This window comes from Antennarius striatus, chromosome 16 (assembly GCF_040054535.1).
Source record: "Antennarius striatus isolate MH-2024 chromosome 16, ASM4005453v1, whole genome shotgun sequence".
Classification (NCBI taxonomy): Eukaryota; Metazoa; Chordata; class Actinopteri; order Lophiiformes; family Antennariidae; genus Antennarius; species Antennarius striatus.
Genome location: NC_090791.1, coordinates 12,635,143 through 12,656,221, shown reverse-complemented (window position 1 = coordinate 12,656,221; position 21,079 = coordinate 12,635,143). Strand labels below are relative to the sequence as shown.

The following is a 21,079-nucleotide window of genomic DNA, read 5'->3' as shown; positions in this document are numbered from 1 at the left end:
CTTTTAATTGAAACTTCAATTTTGTATATGACAAAATTAGGAAGTTAAGTTTCACATTTTACAAGTTTATATATTTTTGCATGGTTTTAAAAACTCTAAATCATGAAATTAATGCGGCAAAAATGAATTTATCAAACGTGATGTATAGTATTTAAACAGCAGTTCTTAGTTTCCCTTATAAAGTAAAACAGGAACTATGGGAAATGAAGTACAGTACTATATTAATGTTTCAGTATTATTAAGAATTGCTACGTTAGGTCGGGGGGTGTATTATTTCCCATCCAAAGAGGCTACTTCACGTAGACCACGTGACGCACGGTGGGACACAGGTTTACGTCAGGACGTCATAGCGCGCGCCTCCCCCTCCTCCCCCCTCAGTCTAGCTGGGAAGAAAAAAAAAACTTTTTTGTATCGGAGGAATCAACAGCCGCCATCTTGACGCGGCTCAGAATCAGGATTTCAGGGAGAGCATTAATTTTAAAAACCGATCGGAGCTACCCAGACCAGGTTCAAACGGCTTTTTTCGCGTAGAAAATCGAGGTGTTGGTTCTTCCGATGAGATTTATTGCAAACATTTGACGGTTACATGGGTTTTGTCGTGTCGAAAGCCCACTCTATATTTGATTTCCCTTTTAGAGAGCGCCGCTTCTCGCCGTATGTCTGTCCCGAGACGCTGTATTATCCGGGAGACAGCGACGAGAAAAATAATCCTCCTCATAGAAAATATTTTCTGAATTTTGCTCTTTTTATTTAAGGTAAAGATAGATTTTATGGCTGCTCGTTTCGACTGCGAAAAAAATGATTCTGTACAGACGTGAAGCTGGAGATCTTCCGAGAAAGGGATTTGCTAATGCATTTTGTAATATTTTATGATTGATTTTTATTTATTTTTCTCGAACTGAAATAATATTAGAACGTAATTATTAAGGTTAATTATGTGGGTGTTGGGTGTTGGATTATCATGGGGTGATCTTCGGCGGCGAAGCGTGGCGCTGTTGCCTTTCTTTTGAAACCCTTTTCACCATCAGGCAACATTTCGCCAGTCTACCAATCCAGGAAAAAAAACAAAACCGTTAAATTGCTCCTCTACATGTAACATTCGATAAAGTTACCAGCAATTACGAGTCACATCCTGACGAATCGGACGGATTTTATTGTGATTTTCCCGCATCATCATCCATTCATAACATTTACCGTGCAAGGATGGCTGACAATCTTCTGGATGTTGGACCCCCCACTGCAAAGCGACCGAAACTGAATTCACCTCTCTCAGGATCAGATGGCCCAGGTAAATAAATACCTGCACTACTACCAATCTAACTTGCTGATGAAAATTATGTGCTAACTTTTGAGTTTGGGATGTGTGAATATTTAGAAAAGCTGCTCGATGTAGTCTTGCTGTGTTCAGAAAGCCGGATGCATCCAGTTTTTTAAGGAAAAAGAGCAAAGTGAACCAGTCGGTCGCTTCGGTCGTGCTGTGCAAATAAGAGGAAAGCTGCACGTCAAGTTACTTCCTAGAGGATTGTTTTATGTAATATGCAGGTAGTGTTAAAAACCTGAAACCTCCTCAGCACATGTGTATTATTCGACAGAAAGTGTTTCTAACTTTTCAGCCACAGTAAGTAAAATCCCACCCGTAGCCGTCATGGAATCTCAAAATGTAAATTTAATAACAGCAAATATCAAGATGTTCAAGTTTTTTTCTGACAATCAGTCTGGAATTGTGATGGCTACTTGGAACATACGCATTTTTACCAAGACAAGACAAAAATATTACACCCCCTTGTTTATTTTTTTTGTTTATTTTTTATTTTTTAATATAAAGTCTTTTTAACCATCAGGACAGATGAGCATATCAACATAGAATCCTTGGAATCGGGATTAAATTTAGTGCCGACTTCATTCACACTACTTGATGGCCACAAGCATGTGAACCTTTCTTTTTTTCTGTAAAGATCTCCCCCACCACTACATCATTCTGTTACTGGATGTTCAGACCTGCACTGGGGAAAAAGTACCTGCAAGATTGCATGAGTTTCGTACCTGCATCCAACTTTTCTGTTGCAACATTACTTAGCATGGCCTCCAAGCTGAGAAACTACTGTCATGATAAGAATAATTTTAAACTATCCTTCGGGCATTCATCTCCACGAGTCCAACCTGCAGAGGAATCTCAGTACATTAAAAAAAAGTACATTAAAGCACACATATATAGTAAACTCTTAATGTTGTTGCTTTAAAGTAAATTAGCAGCTGATTACACACCACCATCTCATAGAAGTTACAGGGTTTTCAGCACATAAACATACTCAATGGATTGTTGCCCAATGTTCACAATCTGATTTGTGGTTAGTGGTTGGTGCAAACTACAGCTAGTCCTCAAGATACGAACATTTGTAGATAAGAACAACATTGCGCCGCCAAATCTGACTACTGTGGTTCCCCTTTCTGCTGCAACCCATGTCGAGCGTTGCTCCGTACGCGCAAATGGAATGGAATGAAATGCCTTTAATGTCATCATACACAAGTGTACAACAAAATTCTTTATACAACTCTTGTGTGGAAAAGACTCAGGTCCAAGTATAAGTATGAAGTATAATCTACAAAAACAAAATACAGGTGCGAAAACAAGTAATTATTAAAAAATATTTACAGTGAACCATCAAGACTGATTTACAGTGAACCATCAAGACTGTCCAGTAGAGGCTCAATAGCAGCCATTGCAACAAATTGCACAGAGTTCCCAGCTGGGAAGGACTTACAACAGCATATCAACTATTTCGCAGTACTGTGTTCAGTACTTCGATTACACTTGAGTAGAACGTGTTATCCAACACTCATCTCCCCCATCTTGTTCTTGTATGTATCTCTGCGAGCATCTCATCATGTCAGGCTTCGTACTCCATTGGATATTTTAGTTTTATCATGGATGATGAATCAAAGGCTAGTGCTAGTGGCACTATCAAAAAGCACAAGGCAAGTGCTAATCTCTCCGATGACAACTCTGCGGTCCCGTCCACATGATGACAGATTTTTTTGAAAACACAACTTTTTAAAAACTCATCGAAAATGATTCGCGTCCACACAACAGCATTTTCAAAAAAATCTCCGTCCACACGTAACGCAGCAGTGCATTTTCGAAGACGGCTATAAGCATGCCAAACCCTGCAGTGGCAGTATTGAGTCAAATTTTATCCAAGAGGAATCCTCCGTGTTTTTTTGTCACAACACACGGGCCCATAAATATGACGTCACAGAGGTTTTTGTCGCAGGCAAGACGTCAGCGTTTTTGAAAAGTTGTGGATACACCGTCCACACAACAATGCAGACCCAGCATTTTAAAAAAAATCCACCTAGGCCAGCGTTTTCAAAAAGTTGCGTTTTCGTTCCGGATACCTGCGTTGTCGTGTGGACGGAAGGTGTAAACGCAGCAAAAAAGTTGTGTTTTCAAAAAGTTCCGGCATCGTGTGGCCGGGCCTGCTTCTCACTGACAAAAACTCCTCCCTCCTTTTCTTCATTCATTCTAAAGTTAAATTACGTTACGGCACTACAGTACAAATATACCTCACCTTACGTTGTTTTTATGAAACAAATACAGAATTGTTTTTTTGTAATAGTGAAAGATTTGCAAAAGTTTACCATATGTAAAAGTTTACCGTGCATAATCTAATATGAATTTAAGACTTCTCATGAATCAAGCGTGAAGCTTACAGGTAGATTTTGGAACTATGCGTACATTCCTGAGTGTATGTTTTCATTGTTATTTATTGCATAGTAACATGATATGTGCTTTTAATGGTTTTCTAGTAATTTTACGATTCCAGTATTTGTGGTGGGTAGACGTAATGTTGAGTAAAATGACGTGAACTTGATTTTTACTTGTCTGTATATTTGTTTTTGAAAACTGACATATAATTGAATAACTTAACTAGAAAGGACCTTATCTTGTATTTTATTTAATATTTACCTGTAATGGCGTTAGATGTGATGGGTTTAGTGTTCTTGAATTACTGACTTCTGCCACAGAAGAGCATCCCTAACACTCTTAAGGTTGAATCTAAAGAAACTGATCTTCTGGTGACCATGATCTTGATAAATGCAAATCTACAGCACTCTTTTACAATCTACAAATGATTGAACTCCATTTACCTTAAATTTATCATATATATATCGGCTATAATTAGTATCCCACAACTGCATTTTTGCAAGAGACTTTTAGCCCATACAATTTTGCTGACTTGTCATAACAGCTTTGTTATGTGTATTGGTGAAAAAAACATGAGCTAATATTTGACATAGTGTCATTCTAATCAGTCCTAGTATGCTTTTCCTGGCATTCAGTTATTTACATGTTTCAACAGAACATTTGACATGTCTTTATTATCTGTCATCAAGACTAATTTTCCTTGTTATCAGAGTCGGTCAGGTGGGGCATGATGCGGAATGGGGGAGCCCCCACCAGAATCTATAGAGTGTAACCTGTACAAAAAGTTTACATTTACACCTAAAAGTAAGAATTCAGCCAATGGTTACATTTGTGTTGAAAGTACACCTAAGTGTCAGACTCATGTCAATGCCGAATGTGAATTTTAACCAGCAGACCACTTTGCGCAATGCAGTCTCATCATACAGGTAACTTTCTCTAATTCTGTCAAGCCTTACATCCAGTAAATCACTAGTGTTGATATTTTCCCATATGGTCCTTGAAATGCAGAAGATCCATAAAACTTGATGCTGTTGACAGGCTGACATGTAAAGCTAAGCGTGTACTATATCATCTACATCTGTTTATAGTTGTTTCATTACTATGTTACCTGATATGAAATGTTACTGACATTATAAAAACACTTAAAGTCCATCCATTGACAATGGTTCTTATATAAAATTGTGTTTTTTCAGTGCCTTAAAATGCATGTTTGCATGTTTGTTGTGTTTCAAACTAAAAACCGCAAAAACAACAGCAGCTTCACATCCAAAATTTGTGCATGGTTTTTTAATTTTGAGTTTGATAAGCATTCCCTATTGAGGCAGTAATGGGGGGGGGGGGCAATATTGGCTTTTCTTGCCCCCCGATATTTTTCTGTGGTATTGATTTTGAAAACGTACATTGCTGGTTAGTGCCCTGTGTGCCAATTATTTTTTCGATAATTTTGTGCATATGGATCACTGGTATAATGCTTTCTTATACGATAAATGCAGGACTTTTTAAAAAGAAATATCAGCAGAATCACGTAATGTAAATGGATTCTGAGTTACTCTGCCATGTGCACTTGTGCTTTGAAATGGTTGTAAGCCTGTTAATCATGTCCCAGAAATTCCCAACCTTGGAAAAATAATATTGGTGCATCAGTGATTGGCCATATCAAGAGCCAATTATATCCATACTAGCAGGAACCCCTGGAAATTCCACGATAATATCAGACTACGTGGTATTATAAACCAAGCACACCCAATGTAGTCCAAAATCAACGTGGTGACGTAACGACTGTGTTGGCAAGTCATGGATTGCGCTGGGCGAGCATTGCGTAGCCGTAGATGAATGTTAGCAGGCTAACTGTAGAAAGAAAGATAACTAATGGTGAGATGGGAAAACGAGCTAACGTTAAAGAAAAAGGCACCTGTCAAAAGAGCAAGTGGAAAAGAAATTTTAGAGAAGTGATAGTTCTGTTAGTTGACTACGAGAACAGAACTGTATGTATTTACTTAAAAACCGTTTTTGTCAGATGCCCGAGGAGTATTTTGGATACTACATCGATTGTCCCATTCCAAACGGAAACCATAGCTGGACAGACTGTTGGTGCTAGCCAGCTAGTTTCACTCAGAATTCCTTGCCATTCCTGCTGTTTGGACACTCTGCTCAAAAACATGGAAATTGTTGGAACAGTTATGACACCCTAAAATTATGTTAACTTGGAAGTCCATGTTACGCCATATGGTTCACGTGATTCCTTCTGGCAGATGCCCCGGGATTAGTTTGGCGGCGTGATTGGTTGGGCGCTTGATTGACAGGTAGTGGGTGGAGTTGGTGACAGCGTGAGAGTTTACAAGTGAGTTTATTCAAATATACAGGTGAAGATTGGTAAATATCTGTAGACTTAGTAGCCAAAGGCATTTTGTTCTCATTTGAATGGGTTGGGATCTAAAATCTAGATGTTGCTCCAAATATTGGATGCGATAAAAGTCAACTCAACAGTTTATTTCACCATATTTGAACAAACCACAGTTAAAAGCAATAGATTACCCATTTTCATTTTTGTCCTCAGTAGACAGCAGTAAATATATTGTTCATACATAATGCAGTATTTGAATGGACATAGATAAGTCAAGTCCAGTTCAGTTCAAGTCTGACTGTACCTTAATTTTACCTTAATTTTCTGCATTAAAAGAGCAAAGGCAGAGTGGAGATATTTTTGTTGTGCCAATGAGCTACCAGTAAAGGCCGTTGTAGCATGAAATCAACTTGTGCCTGCAAGGATTGAACTGGTGAGCGACTATACAGGAGGATGACATTTTTATTGTGAGTGAAAGGGAATTTCTTGCCAATGATGCCAATTTGTTGCTCCCCTAGGGGTCATAAGTTCTCCCTCGAATAAAGTATTCAGTCTAGACCTGCTTGAGATCATATTAGTTTTGATTTCGGAATTGTACAAATAAAATTCACTTAATTAAGCTTGAGATTTGAAACTAACTAGCAGCAGTTGTCAGCTAACGTGAAGCAAAGCAACCAAAATTATCTCCAAGTTTGTGAAATGGGCTAATGGGAGGATGTCATCAGCTGCTATAAAACACAGAGGATTAATGATTATTGTAATTACACGCCTTGATACATCCAAAAAATGGGACACTACACCAAATCTGTTGTGTTATCGATCTTCCTTATTTGGACCACTGACATGCTGTTTAAGAGCCCACATGGGGACGGCATCATTCTGCTGTTTTTTTTTTTCATGAAAACACAACCAAAGCACTGTGAAGGAGGGTCTTTGCTGTTGAAGCATTATGTGGTCTTGGTGGAAAAATTGGTAAACACTTTTGCAGTTGCTAAATATAAATTGTAGTGGAAGTTTGTCATTTAGCTGCTTTGTTTGGTTTGTCGTATCTAGTGAGTAGCTCCATCATCCAGCCGATTGATAATCCATGGTTTTAAGCTGTGGTTACTCTTCTTCTCACAGCGGTGATGCTAAGTTTGAGTAGGTGTCTGGTTTTGCAAATGAAGTTTGCAAAACCAAAAACTTCTTTTTTTCGCTCCGCACACGGGTCTTGATCCAGCCACCCTCTGGTCTCCAATCCAAGACCTAGTGGACTGAGCTACTGCTGGCCGCATGTCTCTGTAGTGCCAGTATTATTTACAGTGCATTTAAGTGAAAAAAGATCAACAAAAAATAAATGCATCATAGAAAAAGAATATGAATAGTATTTTTTGTGATATTTTCCTAAAATCTTTTTAAGCTTTGGCACACAAGACCTTCCGTGTAGCCACCACACTATTGTATGTTCTTAAGTGGCTATAAATTATTAATGTCATTGACTCAAGCATCCTTAGTGTCAACTAGAAAACATTAATTTCTGTTAAATGCTACAGCTATGGTAACCTTAATGTCAACCTGTTCTGTATGGTCTGGTCTGTGAGTTCGGTGCATGAGGTTATCAGTTGAAGTGCTGCAACATTGAATAAATGCCACTAATTGTTCTCTCTCGCCCGCCCCCCCGCCCCCCCGACTCACTTTCTTTCTCTTTCTTTTGAACTTACAGTGCCTTACGAAAGTATTGGCCCCCCCAAGACCTTTCTGACATTTTGCTACTTTTCAGGCTTTAAACTTAAAGATAAAAAACTGAAAATACTTTTCAGGAATCAATCACATGTGAGACACAATCATGAAGTGGAACCAAATTTATTCAACATTTTATATTGTGTTTACAAATAAAAAACTGAAAAGTAGGACGTGCAAAAGTATTGGCCCTCTTTGAGTTAATACTTTGTACAACCTCCTTTTGCTGCGATCACAGCCTCAAGTCTTTTTAGGTTTGCAGTGGTTTTATGCACTCTCCATTTTGATGATATTGCTCGCACAGTGCTCCGGCAGACTTTTAAATATTTTGAAATCTTCTTGTATCCCATTCCTGCTTTGAACATTTCCGCAACTTTATCTCAGACCTGCCTGGTGTGTTTTTTGGTTTTCATGATGCTGTTTGGTCTCCAGTGTTCCTTTCATAGACCTCGGAGACCATCATAGAGCAGGTGCACCTAAACTGAGGCCAAATGACACATAGGTGCATTCTGTTTGTCATTGTTAGTCATTTAGGTCAACATTGGATCATTCAGAAGTCATCAGGGAACTTCTGGAGTTGGTTATCTGAGCTGAGAGAACAGGGGGCCAATACTGTTGCACGTCCTAATTTTCAATTTTTTATCTGTAAACACAATATAAAATGTTGAATAAATTTGGTTCCACTTCACGGTTGTGTCTCACATGTTGTTGATTCTTGAATAATATTTTCAGTTTGTTATCTTTAAGTTTGAAGCCTAAAATGTAGAAAAATGTCATTAAGTCCTTGGGGGGCCAATACTTTCGCAAGGCACTGTATACACTGCACTTTCTTTACCTTTCTTTTCAATGCACAGTGATCCCACACTTGACTTTTCTGTAATCTCCCCTGTGGTGCCGGTGGATTGAGCACCTTGCTATTTTTTTCTTTCCCTTGAAACTTTAGATGAATTAATAATTTATTGATCCCCGAGGAATTTAGCATATTTGTCAGTAATCATGGCAGTCAATATATTCGATAAAGCCATATGAAATAATATGAAGCCAAATTTACATCATCTCCTATTTGCCAAATTACATTTACTGCGCTTTGCAGTGGACTAATTTCTGTAATCATTTCAAATTAAAAGTACCGTAGTGTTTTAATGGGTGTTTATTAAACATTTATTGTAAACCATTTAACTGCACTTTAAAAGAAGAAATGTCAAGTTAAACTGCATGAGGCTTTGTTTCTTATCGTTGTCCCAATGGTTTGGAGCACCATTACACTCCTGTAGCAGTGGACTTAATGAGTCTGTCTGCGGAGTCAATTGTAGGACTACAGTGATCCCTCGTTACTCGCGGTTAATAGTTCCAGGACCCACCCGCAAAAACAAAATTCCACGATATAGCTACAAACTATTATTTACAGTAATAATTATACGGTAATGAACCCTCCCCATACTGATATAAAACCACCTTCTACCTGTATTACCTTTTCCCACACTATTGACTGTTTAAAGCACTTTGTGTCTCACGGAAGTCCAAGACTCAAAAAATGTAGCGCATTTCCAGATGCCGTCAGCCAATAGAATTCATGTACGGTATCACATGACTACCTACTAAAAATCTGCGATGAGGTGAAGCCGCGCGTGTTGATGCGTGAATTCGTGAGGGATTACCGTACTAGTAAAGGTTGGGACACTCTTTCGCTTCTTCAGTAATTTTGTTTTAGTTACACTACATATCAAAATTGTCCTACTTTAAGATCTTATCAGTGTTCACTGTGTCCATCATTGGTCCACTCCGAACTCTTGTCTGTCACACTAGGGTTACAGTCATGACATCTTAGCCCAGCATTAAGTACATTTGGATGATTTATGTGTCATTCTGCAGGCAGTGCACGCCTGATGTACACTGAATTTGTATAGCACATAAATGGCCTCAGTGGATGAGGCAAAACTTGACAAATTTGGAGAGAATGCAAGTATTTTTTTTCCTTGGATTGGTATTTAGGTAACAAATTTAGATGGTGGATTTAAAAGTAAAATATTGTGTTCCAATAAATCCAGCAACATTTGAATTTCAAAGTTAGGTTTAAGTATTCAGTGACAAAAATAAAAAATCCAATTTCTTATGGCGGCAGTTTCTTCCATGGATGAAGGGACTAACTGAAGGTTTTGGGTTTTTTTTGGTTAACCCTTTCAATAATTGTCAGTCTTGCAGATAGCAAAGTTCTGCCTTTGTTACACTAATCCTGCTGCACACTGAGCTTTGTTTCATGGCAACAGATTAGCAGCAGGTCTTGATATTTATGTTAATATGTGGCCTTTTTTATGGCCCTCAACACTCGTAGTTTGTCTTACACTTCTGGTCAAAGGCCAGTGTCACGCTTGTTTTCATTTATACGACAGAGAGGGCGTGCCAGCTCTTACGGTGAGGAATGAGCAGCCGCTTTCCAGCCACAAGAGCACTCCGATCTGATTCCCCTTCTGTCTGGCTCTTCTATACGATTGTCCACCCCACCCCCACCCTCCCAGGTCAGGACTCTGGATGTCTGAGTTGAGATCGCTAACCCGAATCATTCTTGTCTCTTTACATCTCCCCATTTCATTTCTCTGTCTATTATATAATATTTAAATCCTCTCTAACGAGTGTAGGTATGGGTGTATTTTTTCAGATTTATAGTACAGGCAAACCTCTGTTTCCGACCACAATTCTTTCCGGAAAGCTGTTGGAATACCGATTTGTTCGAATTCCAAATACATTTTCTCCATTACAAATAATGTAAATGGTCTTGATCCGTTCCAAGAGTCTAGAAAACTACCTTTTCTCTGCATATGTTATTTCATAGTGTCATTTATATATCAAATTGTATAGTAATGAAACATATCAAAGAAATGTAAAAGAAAGGAGCAAACACGAGAAAGAAGAAAAAACAAAACAACGTAATCGGGTTTGCCCAAGGTACGAGTTACCGTCGTCTTTTGGACAGAAGTTTACTGTGAATTGTACCATAGGCAATGGAACGCAAATTAAGTGAAACATTATTGAATACAGTAAACTAAAATAAAAGGCACATTACGTCACGTTTTCTCTCGCCTTTTCTCGCGCTTGGCTGCGAGAAATAATAATAAAAATGGATTAGATTTACATATGCTTTTCTGGACACTCAGACGCTTTACATTGGAACCGTTATTCATTCACTCCTCATTCATACTTGGTGATGGTAGACTACGTGTGTAGCCACAGCTGCCCTGGGGCAGACTGACAAAGGCGTGGCTGCCAATCTTCGCCTACGGCCCCTCCGACCACCAGTGGAACAATCCCACACCACCAGTGGAACAATCCCACACATTCACACGCCAGCGAGTGCCCCACTGCAGGCAAGGAGGGTTAAGTGTCTTGCCCAAGGACACAACGACAAATGACTCGGCGGGAGCAGGAATCAAACTGCCGATCTTAAATCATTGGACGACCCTCGATACCACTGAGCCACGGTCGACCCAAAAAGGCGTTCATTTCGCGTAAGACTTCTAAGACAAAAAAATTCTGAATTTTTTGGTCGAATTCCGATTTGTTCGATGTCTAAAGCGTTCGAAAACCAAGGTTTGATTGTGTATCTGCATGCATTATTATTATCATTTTCAATGATTGGCTGTGGCTTTCATAAACATTGTTTTTCAAATAACCCAGCCCAAGTTTTGGTCGTGAAGTGTACAGCTAATTTTGCATATCTTGAAGTCATCAAAACCCTTCTTATAAACTCCATATTAAAGGGACAGTAAAGTTAATTTTAAGTGACATACAGTATATGTTATTCATCATTATGAAAAATAGAAGAAAAAAATAAATTTTATATGTGTGGCGTCATCCGTTTGGTCAAAAAAGCTTAAAATCTGCGCCGCAGCAGCTTCAGCATTCAGTGGTCACGTGGGCGTCATACGTCACTGGGGCCAAACATAGCTTAGCAGCCATAAAGAAACAATGCAATTCCAGACGCGATTAACACAAAAATATCATGGTTACCTGTGCAGTGAAAGGCTGTGTCAACAGAACAGCAAAAAGACATGAAGACAAGGACCTGTCGTTCTTTAGAATACCTTCTGGGAAGGTACCACGCTAAAAACGCTAACGCGCTAGCCCCTCAATGGGATGGTCCATATTATGTTATTATTGAGCTAACCGCCATTTATTACTATTGGACTGTGTGGAATTAATAACAACTCTAGTTCTTATTCATTCCACAGTGAATTTATTTGGAAGTTGCATCTTTTTGCTGTTCTGTTGACACAACCGTTCACCGCGCAGGTAACCATGATATTTTTGGTGTTAATCATGTCTAGAATTGCATTGTTTCTTATGGTTGCTAAGCCATGTTTGGCCCTAGTGATGTATGACGCCCACGTGACCACTGAATGCGGAAGCTGCTGCGGCGCAGATTTTAAGCTTTTTTGAACAGATGATGCTACACATATAAAATTTATTTTTTCTTCTATTTTTCATAATGATGAATAACATATGTCACTTAAAATTAACTTTACTGTCCCTTTAAATGTTTTAGAAGTGTGTCAGTAGTCCAGTTTGGTAAGAAGAGGAGCACTGTTCTTCATTTTTTGGAAATGTAGAAACTTGTTATTGGCAGCATAACCTATTGAACCTCAAAACAGTGCATTTACTGGAAGGACAAAATACCATAGCGTCTGTCTCGTATGTCTGAGGAGAGATCGTCAGCTAGTCAGACGTGGTGTCTTTTTTTAGTACAAATCTTATAATGTATGAAACTGTAAACAAATTTTTTTTAATGTGTATGTGTAAGATGGGAAGAGAACCCTCCAATATAAGTTAACACTTTCGCAGGAGGCTTTATGTGATGAATCAAATCCGGTGCATTTTTGAGTCAACTTAACACGAGAAGAGCAAATCAGATTTGTCTGAATCTGATGTTGTGTCAACTACAAATATTGGTAAGGGTGCAATCACCCATCTACTGCAGTGAATACGGAGCAGTCCTCTGTCGTGACTCCATCTACCAGATCGCAGTAAATCACACTGTGAAAATAAAAAATGTATTTCAAAGAAACACCAACTGTGATGATGTACCATGGTTTGACCCCCTGATGTGCCAAAAGACAAGCCATTTATATTGTACTTGGTTTAATGGTTAGAGGAGCTTATAGACTTGTGTACAAAGAAAGTATATAAAGTAGGTAGTCATTCAGCTCTCAATCTTTTTTAGTAGATGAGAGGAAATAACTGCTTTTTGCCAACCCTAAACAGACTGGCATATTTTTTTTATAGCAGGCCATGTACCATGTAAATCCCATACTAATAGGAGAAAATAAGTTCCGTCATTATTTATACCAGTGAACAGGGTGGAAGGTGGGACTGAAGGTTGGTTGTCGTTTTTTGAAAAATGGCAAAATGTTTTGTTTTCCATCAACACTGGCATAAGAAATGACCATTGGTGGTTTGTAATTCATTTACAATGTATATGACAAAAAACAAATGGTAAAAGTGTCACTTCAATGGTGAGTTAATTTGTCTGCTCCTATTGAGAAGGCTGATTGTTACATAATCTTAAAGGAGGGAAAACATATTATTGTGAAATTATTATGATTAAGTCATATTGCTCAAACTTGCATTAGTCAGTTCAAGTTATTTGCACAGAAACCATAAAGCATATGTATTACTATATATTACAGTAATCCCGCACGCATTCGCACTTCAAGATGCCCGGCTTCACCCCATCGTGGATTTTTAGTAGGTAGTCACGTGATATCGTACGCGCATTCTATTGGCTGACAGCATCCGGAAGTGCACTGCGTTCCATGAGTCTTGGAGCGCAGCGCACTTTTGTATATTAAACACTTAAAAGCGCTTTAAACAATCTATAAGCCTGTGGGAAAAGGTAATACAGATATAATAATACAAATATAAGGTGGTTTAATATCAGTATTGGAGGGTTCATAAACATTTAAATTACCCTAAGTAATAAATTGTCGCAATATCGCGGAATTTCGGTATTTGCTGATGGTCCCGGAATATATTAACCGCGAGTAACGAGGGATCACTGTATACCCTATTTTTTTATTTCAGTGAGCTACCAACCTCACTCTAACAATATTGTCAGTTAGCACAGGCAAGAAAGAGGTAGTGGGCATTCAGTGTCAACTCTTCAGAGATCTAAAGTATAACTCAGTGCAAATTAATTGATTGGAGTGCTACGTCTCTGGTTTATTGTACATCTGGACAGTTGTTAAAAATGGCAGTAGTTCCTAGGTATTAGTTACATGAATACAGTGTACTAGTTTTATTTTCTGTATTTTGCATGAGGTGAGGCTATCTCCATTTTTCTAGCTGAATCACACCTCTATGGACAACTTTACCCCTCCATTGTGTACTGTAGCACGTTAAAGACTACTCATGACATTCCTCATGTCAGCCTGGTACTGTAAAAATAAAATATGTCCATGGAGCAAAATTACATAATTTTGTAGTGACTCTTGTTATATTTTATTGCAAGAATGGGAGCAACATGCTTTTTGCACTTCCATTCCATTTCTTTCTTTCTGTAGTAAAACTGTTATTATGTCCCAGGCGGAAGTGTCAAATTGAAGATTTTCCATAAGGCTGTGGAGAAGCTTTGAGTGAATTACAGCCGACAGCGTCAGTGTCCTTTTGGGGTGAGAATGGTGTGACTTAAGTGTCAGAGTTCTGTAGTTAGTGCATGCTTCTATTGTCGCTACTGTGGATGGGTTTTTTTTTTTCTACTGAATGTTCCCATCATATCCTTGTTGTATAATGAGTATATTCAAATCAAGTCTATTCAGTCATATGAAAAGACTCACAATGCTTCAGTGATTGACCCTCCCAGTTACATGGCAGTTCGTTGTCCTCTACTTTCAGACCATGTGCTGGTTCCTGAACTTGAAGGTATTTTGTCCATTTTCTTTTTTTTCGTCTTTTGGTTTGCTGCCCATTCCTACAAGCTGCTTTTTGTAAATCTGCTTTTAAAATTTCGTTAAAGTTCCCATTAATTGTCACCATATTAACTTTTAAATATGTGGGACTCATCTCCAACTGGTAAGACTCAGAGTGCCTCAGACAGTGCTAGAGTTTGCTCTTTCGTCATTGAAGCCTTGCTTTTAGTACCTTATGTATCAGTTTTTGACTGAGAAACTAACTCTTGTGGTCTCTTGTTTTTGTTCTGTGGGAGTAAAGGTTGAAACAATCTTATCCAAGTTGATCCTGTTTGCAGGTTTCGTAAAACATATAAAAAAGCACCACAGATTGACCTGGCAATGGCAAGACTTAAATATTTTTAAACTATGGTTTATAGTGAATGGTAAATTGCTGATGATCCACCGCTTTTCCTTTCTGTTTGCTATGTGTGTTCTTGTCATGATGATCAGATGATCTTTCACCTGCTTTCCTCTAGACTTCATCTATTTTGCAAATGTGTCCTGATTTATTCCTGCTGTGGATATCCTCTGGTACCCAGCTGTGATTTGAGGGTTTTTTCTTCAAATACTCCTCCACCATGGTGTTAATGATGGCTCTTTGTCTTGCCGCCATGATGGCGCAATACTGTATTGAATTTCTTGACTGTCCATCCAGATATCTTTGTGATTGTTCTGCAGTGATCTTTGGCAAAATCGGGAAAATGTTTCTGTAACATTGATCCGCTGAGGATGTTTTGCAGCAGAAAAACACCCAGCAGTGTTTGTTCATTTTCTGGTTTAATGTAAGTCCAGTTATTCTCTTGCCACTGCCTGGTGCATTGCTAATGTAGTTATCCAAGTTTTTTTATTCCTCATTTGAGGATAAATAAATGTTGCCTGGAAGACATTCCAGTTCCACTATACCGATTCGTTACACATTGAATGCTGAGTAAGAAAACTGTTGGAGCAGGGTTGTTATCACCACTGATAAACGTGGTGGTCACGGTCGCTTTGGATAGGACGGCATCTCGTACGGGAGCCTTGAAGCTTATGTTAATGTGGCATAAAACAAGACATTGACAAAGCTGTCATTGTGTGGCAGGGGTAACCTTATAGAGGGGTGTCATTATACCGGGTTGGGTTTTATACTGTTGTTAATGAACAAAGATAATAATTATACTGTATTATAGCATTATGTATGGCATTTAAGTCTTCAATGTCATATATTAAGGCTAAAACATATTAGGTCCATGCTAACAGAAAGAAGCACTGGGCCTCTGTTTAGGAGCCCCCTGTCTCCACAGGGACCTTTCAGTTACTCTGTACTTCTATTTCATTATTATGAACATTGTTGTCAGTGGGATTTTTTGTCGTATTCCTTTGGAGAAAGGGGCGATTTTGAGTTCATCTGAATTCATGCATTTTTTTTCTCAGTGCACAGCAGAACAGTTGCATTACAGTGTTTAAGACCAATATTTGTGCAGGTCTGAGTTATTAGTCCCAACATTGTATGTTTTTAGTCAAATAATTACGATAATTAAGAATGTGAGTCAGTGATGATGTCTAATTCCTGTTTCCATTTGTCTTTATTTTTTTTAGATCTTGTGTCTTTGTTTGACCTTGAAAATGACCTTCCAGATGAGCTCATCCCCAATGGAGACTTGGGAATGGGGATGTCCTCTAATGGTGGTCCTGGCGGAGGAGGACCTTGTCTTAACTCCGTACTTCCTGATGCGGCTGCCAAACATAAGCAGCTGTCTGAGCTGCTTCGACCAGGAAGCTCCTCCATCCTGGGTGGTGGCCCCCAGCAGAGTGGCATGGTGGGAAACCAGCTAGGTGGTGTACTCGGGAAAAATCCACTTGGGCCGGGATCTACCAATCACCTGTCTCCTCAGGCTCAGAAGGGAGGTATAGCCACTGGACAAGGCAACGGAACCACAGGCATGGGTTTCAACCCTGCTATGGTGAACAGCGGGCCAGGTCACGGGGTCATGGGCCAGACAGGACAGGTGATGAATGGGGCTCTGGGGCCAGCAGGCCGGGGAAGACCTGGCATGCAGTACCAGGGTCAAGGCATGCAGGGAGCCCAAGGACCTGGTGTTGGAGGTAGCGTGCTAGCAGAGACACTCACACAAGGAGGACCACAGCTGGGTCCACACAACACGATGAATGCTCAGCAAGCTGGAAACATGAATAAGGTAAGCTTCACATTCATCTTAATGAGTCCTAAATGAAACTAGTTGTTTACTCAGAAAAATACATGACTGGTGCAGAGTATGGAAAGATTGTAATCATTTGTCAAGTACATCAAATATGAATTATTAGTAGTGCTGTCAGGCGATTAAGGAATTAATCTAATTAATTACAGGATTTTTAATTATCACATTTTAATCTCATACCTGCTAAAGGTCCCCAAATAAAGAATTTGAATTCTAGGACATTACAAAATTGTAGTGCATGACTAATCAATAGAATACACCAAGAAGAGAAGATTTGAAATCCACATTTTTATTGGTTAAGTGTGCTTTATAAATGAAATTCAAAAGAAAAAAGGCCGAGCACATCAGCAAACCAATTAGGCCAGGTGCATTTCTCAAAAATGCAATACAAATAGTTAAATAAATAAGATTCAGAAATAAAATACGGCTGTGTCTCAAAAAGGCACATAAGCAGACTCTCAATTAAAATGAATACTAAAACTGACTCAATAAAGCAATTCAAAGTGAATAGTATAACATGCCTCTAAATAAGGCAACATCAATAGCAAAATGCCAACGGGCATTTCTTCTAAAAGGGTAAGCTAACGTTTAACTCTGTGTCCTTGACATGTTTTGCATTTAAACAATACGTTTGGCTGGAGCTGCTACAGGTCCCTAAATGGGCCAAATTTAAAATGCTTGCGCATTGACTTGCCACTCACGATTAATTGCGTTAATTTTTAAAGAGCGTTAATTTGCAGCGTAATGAATTAATCTAATTAACACGTTAAACTGACAGCCCTAATTATTATGATTAATAAAGTCAGATTCAAATTAAAATGTTGGAGTTAAGTATGACTATTGAATTATTACCGCTTTGGGTAATACAGGTTGTCCTCAACCTGCAAACACAATTGTTCGTTGTTTATTAAATTTCAAACTACATTCACCATGTAATGTCATCCAAATGCCATTGCTACTCAAAGTACAACATCGCTATTCCCTGAGGCATACCGAAACAATTGCAGGACATAAAAACAACACGTACCGAAATAAAATATAGGGACAGGTTTTTTCAAGTTGTTCTCATTTTTATGTTTGTTTTCAAAAAAAATATACAGAAAAATAAATAAGTTTACTTCATGTTACTCCATTTCATGTCTGTCCGCCACAAACACTGGACTTGTAAAATCGCAAGAAACCCTTTTAAAGCATGTAATAGTGTAATACTCCAGGTATTAACTATTAACTGCAGTCTAGATGGAACTCACTGACAGGATTTATCGAGCTTTATTCATCTCTTTACACAGTAACTCCGAACAGATAGACAAATCTTGCTCAAAACTAAATCGCTTTCCCATTTCCCAGGTATGCAACATGCGTGGCCTACGGCTTAGAGTAACATCCCAGTAGCAGTTTGCATTAACAGAGGTTATCACAGTATTATGTTACTTTAAAATAAATAAGATATAAATATTCAAACTTGTACATTGTGTTCCCATATCTACCGTGAAACATTATGTGTGGTTCACGCAATTATTTTCAATTCAGATAAGTTAACACACGGTAAGCTTTATATTGAATCTAGAAGAAGATAAAACATTTGAAGGAACTCTCGTGCATTTTTTAAAAATGTGCATCCAACAAATCAAATTCGTTTGATTTTAGTTTGATAAAGTTTGATAGTGGACAAAAAGGGTTAACTTATTCAGTTCTTTCAGGTTTTCTTCTATTGTTTTTTTTCTACCTTCTGTCATTTGGATATCTTTTTTTTTTTAATTTGACTTCCATCACTGTTTTTTAGGAGGACAGCTTATTCAGTGTAAATGTTCTTCATGATTTTGGTGAAGAGAAAATTATTTCAATAAAACAGAAATTATATATCTACATAAATACTTTGTCGCAGCATCAGTCCTGTCGAGTGAAGTTTCCTTACCATTCTCAAGTAAGCAGCCGAAATACAGTGCAGGTTTTTGTGTTTTTGGGTGAAATGTTTGTCATGTGAATGACTCTTCAGTTTTTATGCTGATGTTTTTCCTCTGTAACTTGGTCACTGCTTGTATCAAGTGTAAAGTTGATGAATCTCCAGCTCAGTATATTACTGTGGACTTTTTTGTGATCTCACATTGAATGATAGTTCACTGGTTAATACTCTGTGTTCGTCAGAACAGATACAAAACAGTATCCTGCTGAGTCTGTTTTTGCTATTCTGTAAGCTGTCAGCTCATTATTTCTCTTTGTAAAACATAAAAGTAAAAAAAACCTCTTGCTCTTGTTGATCCCAGTATGAACTTGCCATGCCCTCTTGGTTTAATTAATACAGCATTCGAGCCAGTGATATTGAAAATATTAAATCGGTTAATTATCAGTAATTTGAGTGTATAGACTGTTAGGAGGCAGGTTAAGTGTATCTTGCTCAAGATGTGATGGCATTGGTAGATCCAAGAGAAATAAAGAACTTTATCTCTTTTTGTGACATGTGCTGTACGCATATTTCACTCCATTAACCTTTTTTTGCAGCAAAAAGCTGTAATAATTTACCTTTTTAAAACCTATTATAAAGCAAAAACTTCCAAAGTGATCACATAAGATGGAAATGATGCTGAGGGTACTGAGGGCCTGATTCTCCTCTGGTTCCAGATGGCTTTGTCGATGTAATGTCTTTTCCAGCATGTTTCTAGTCTTCACTCTTTCCTAGACAATCACCTCAGTTTATGCCACCACTCTCTAAGCATTTGGCTTTTAATATTGGAGCAGTAAATCCTGCTAAGAGGGGGGCTGCTTGTGTGTTGTTTGGATGGAATAGAAGATGAGGGGGAACCATTAGGGGAGGCATTCTGAATCGATCAGTTAGCGATAGCCCGCTGCACGCCACTGATAACTGTGGATCATTGAGTGAGAAAGCCTGTGATGGAGCAGGGGACGAGACCTTGCTCGTGCGCGAATGTGAGGGGTGCAGTTGACAAGAATCTGTGTGTTGCAGCGGAGGGGGAGGGGTAAACAGCAGAAGTGCTCTGTTCAGTTGTCAAGCAGGCTGGGCTCTCCCGGTTTCTCTCTCTCTCTCTCTCTCCGCTGGGCAAGGCTTGTTCAGTTGAAGGCGAGCAAATGCAACATACACTCGCCTGCTGAGGACATCAGGAAAGAAACGGGAATGAATTATCTCTGGAGAACAAATTTTTAATAAATGCCATTCTCTGGCTAGAGATGGAACACAAAGTATCCTACAGGTTTTCGTGTTAATTTAAAATTAATTTTAGTTTTAGTACCAGATCATTGGAATAGGAACACAATCAAAAACCATTTTAAGGCTTCAAAGTGTTTGTGTTTTTGTACCAAACTGTCAGGATGAATGAACCACTTGCATTCACGCAAAGACGAAGGTGAAGGTTCAGTGTAGTGCACAGGTATGCCCCGCCATTACACATTTTCTCAACATGCTCTGTTGTGATTTCTGCTACAGATGGGGATGGCAGGAGCGCCATTTGGCCAGCAATACGGCCAAGCTGGGGTGCAGCAGATGGGGGCAGCGGGTGTCAATGGCCAACAACTCCAGAACAAAACTGCTCTTTCCAACAACCTACCCCAGTTCCCTGCTGAGCTGAAAGGAGCAGGGAGTGTGCCCAACATGGTGAGTGCCCATTTTTTTATAGTAATCTGTTAGATTGATATGCTTTAGTCTTTCTTTACACTGCAGACGAAAGCATAAAGTCGTTGAGGTATGCTTGCTAGTTTTGCTTTCTCTGCGTTTCCCTCAGGTGAGTTATCATAAAAGTTAAAAAGAGACCATTTAGTAGTTTGTCTTGTGGAAATAAAGCACACACATTGCACATGCACTAACTTCCATATTTTTTTGTTGTAAAGAGTCTGTGCATGTAGTAGTACTTTAGATGGTAATTTTAATATTACATTTTGTGCCATCCCTGTGTACTTCTGTACTGGTTTCTTCCAGAACTTTCTCGATACTGGACGTGCATGCAGCAGTAGCATTTGCAAATATATATTTTTTTTTAGTTAACCGGGGATGGTCCTTATTAGAATTAAAAACAATGGGAGGATAAAAATTGTTAGAACAGTAATTAGATAGTACAAGCAAACAACTGTCATACAACTGGAAATGAATACCTAAAATGCAAAAGGACTAATTAAAAAAGGACTAATTAAAAACAATTGCAGTACAGTTTGGACGAGTAGT

The 21,079-nt window shown here is 38.7% G+C and overlaps 1 protein-coding gene across 6 annotated transcripts in view; it reads left to right on the top strand.

Annotated features, from left to right (window-relative positions):
* The first annotated feature begins 433 nt into the window (after positions 1 to 433).
* The window catches only part of crebbpb (CREB binding protein b), a 45,982-nt gene continuing 25,336 nt past the window's right edge, over positions 434 to 21,079 (top strand). For 5 of the 6 annotated variants that reach the window (XM_068336741.1, XM_068336739.1, XM_068336743.1 and 2 more), the window contains exons 1-3: positions 434 to 1,288; positions 16,289 to 16,887; positions 20,348 to 20,515. In XM_068336741.1, coding sequence (XP_068192842.1) covers positions 1,204 to 1,288; positions 16,289 to 16,887; positions 20,348 to 20,515 — 852 coding nt within the window. In that variant the 5' untranslated portion in view covers positions 434 to 1,203. The remainder of the gene's footprint in view (positions 1,289 to 16,288; positions 16,888 to 20,347; positions 20,516 to 21,079) is intronic. The other variant, XM_068336742.1, reaches the window with a different exon arrangement.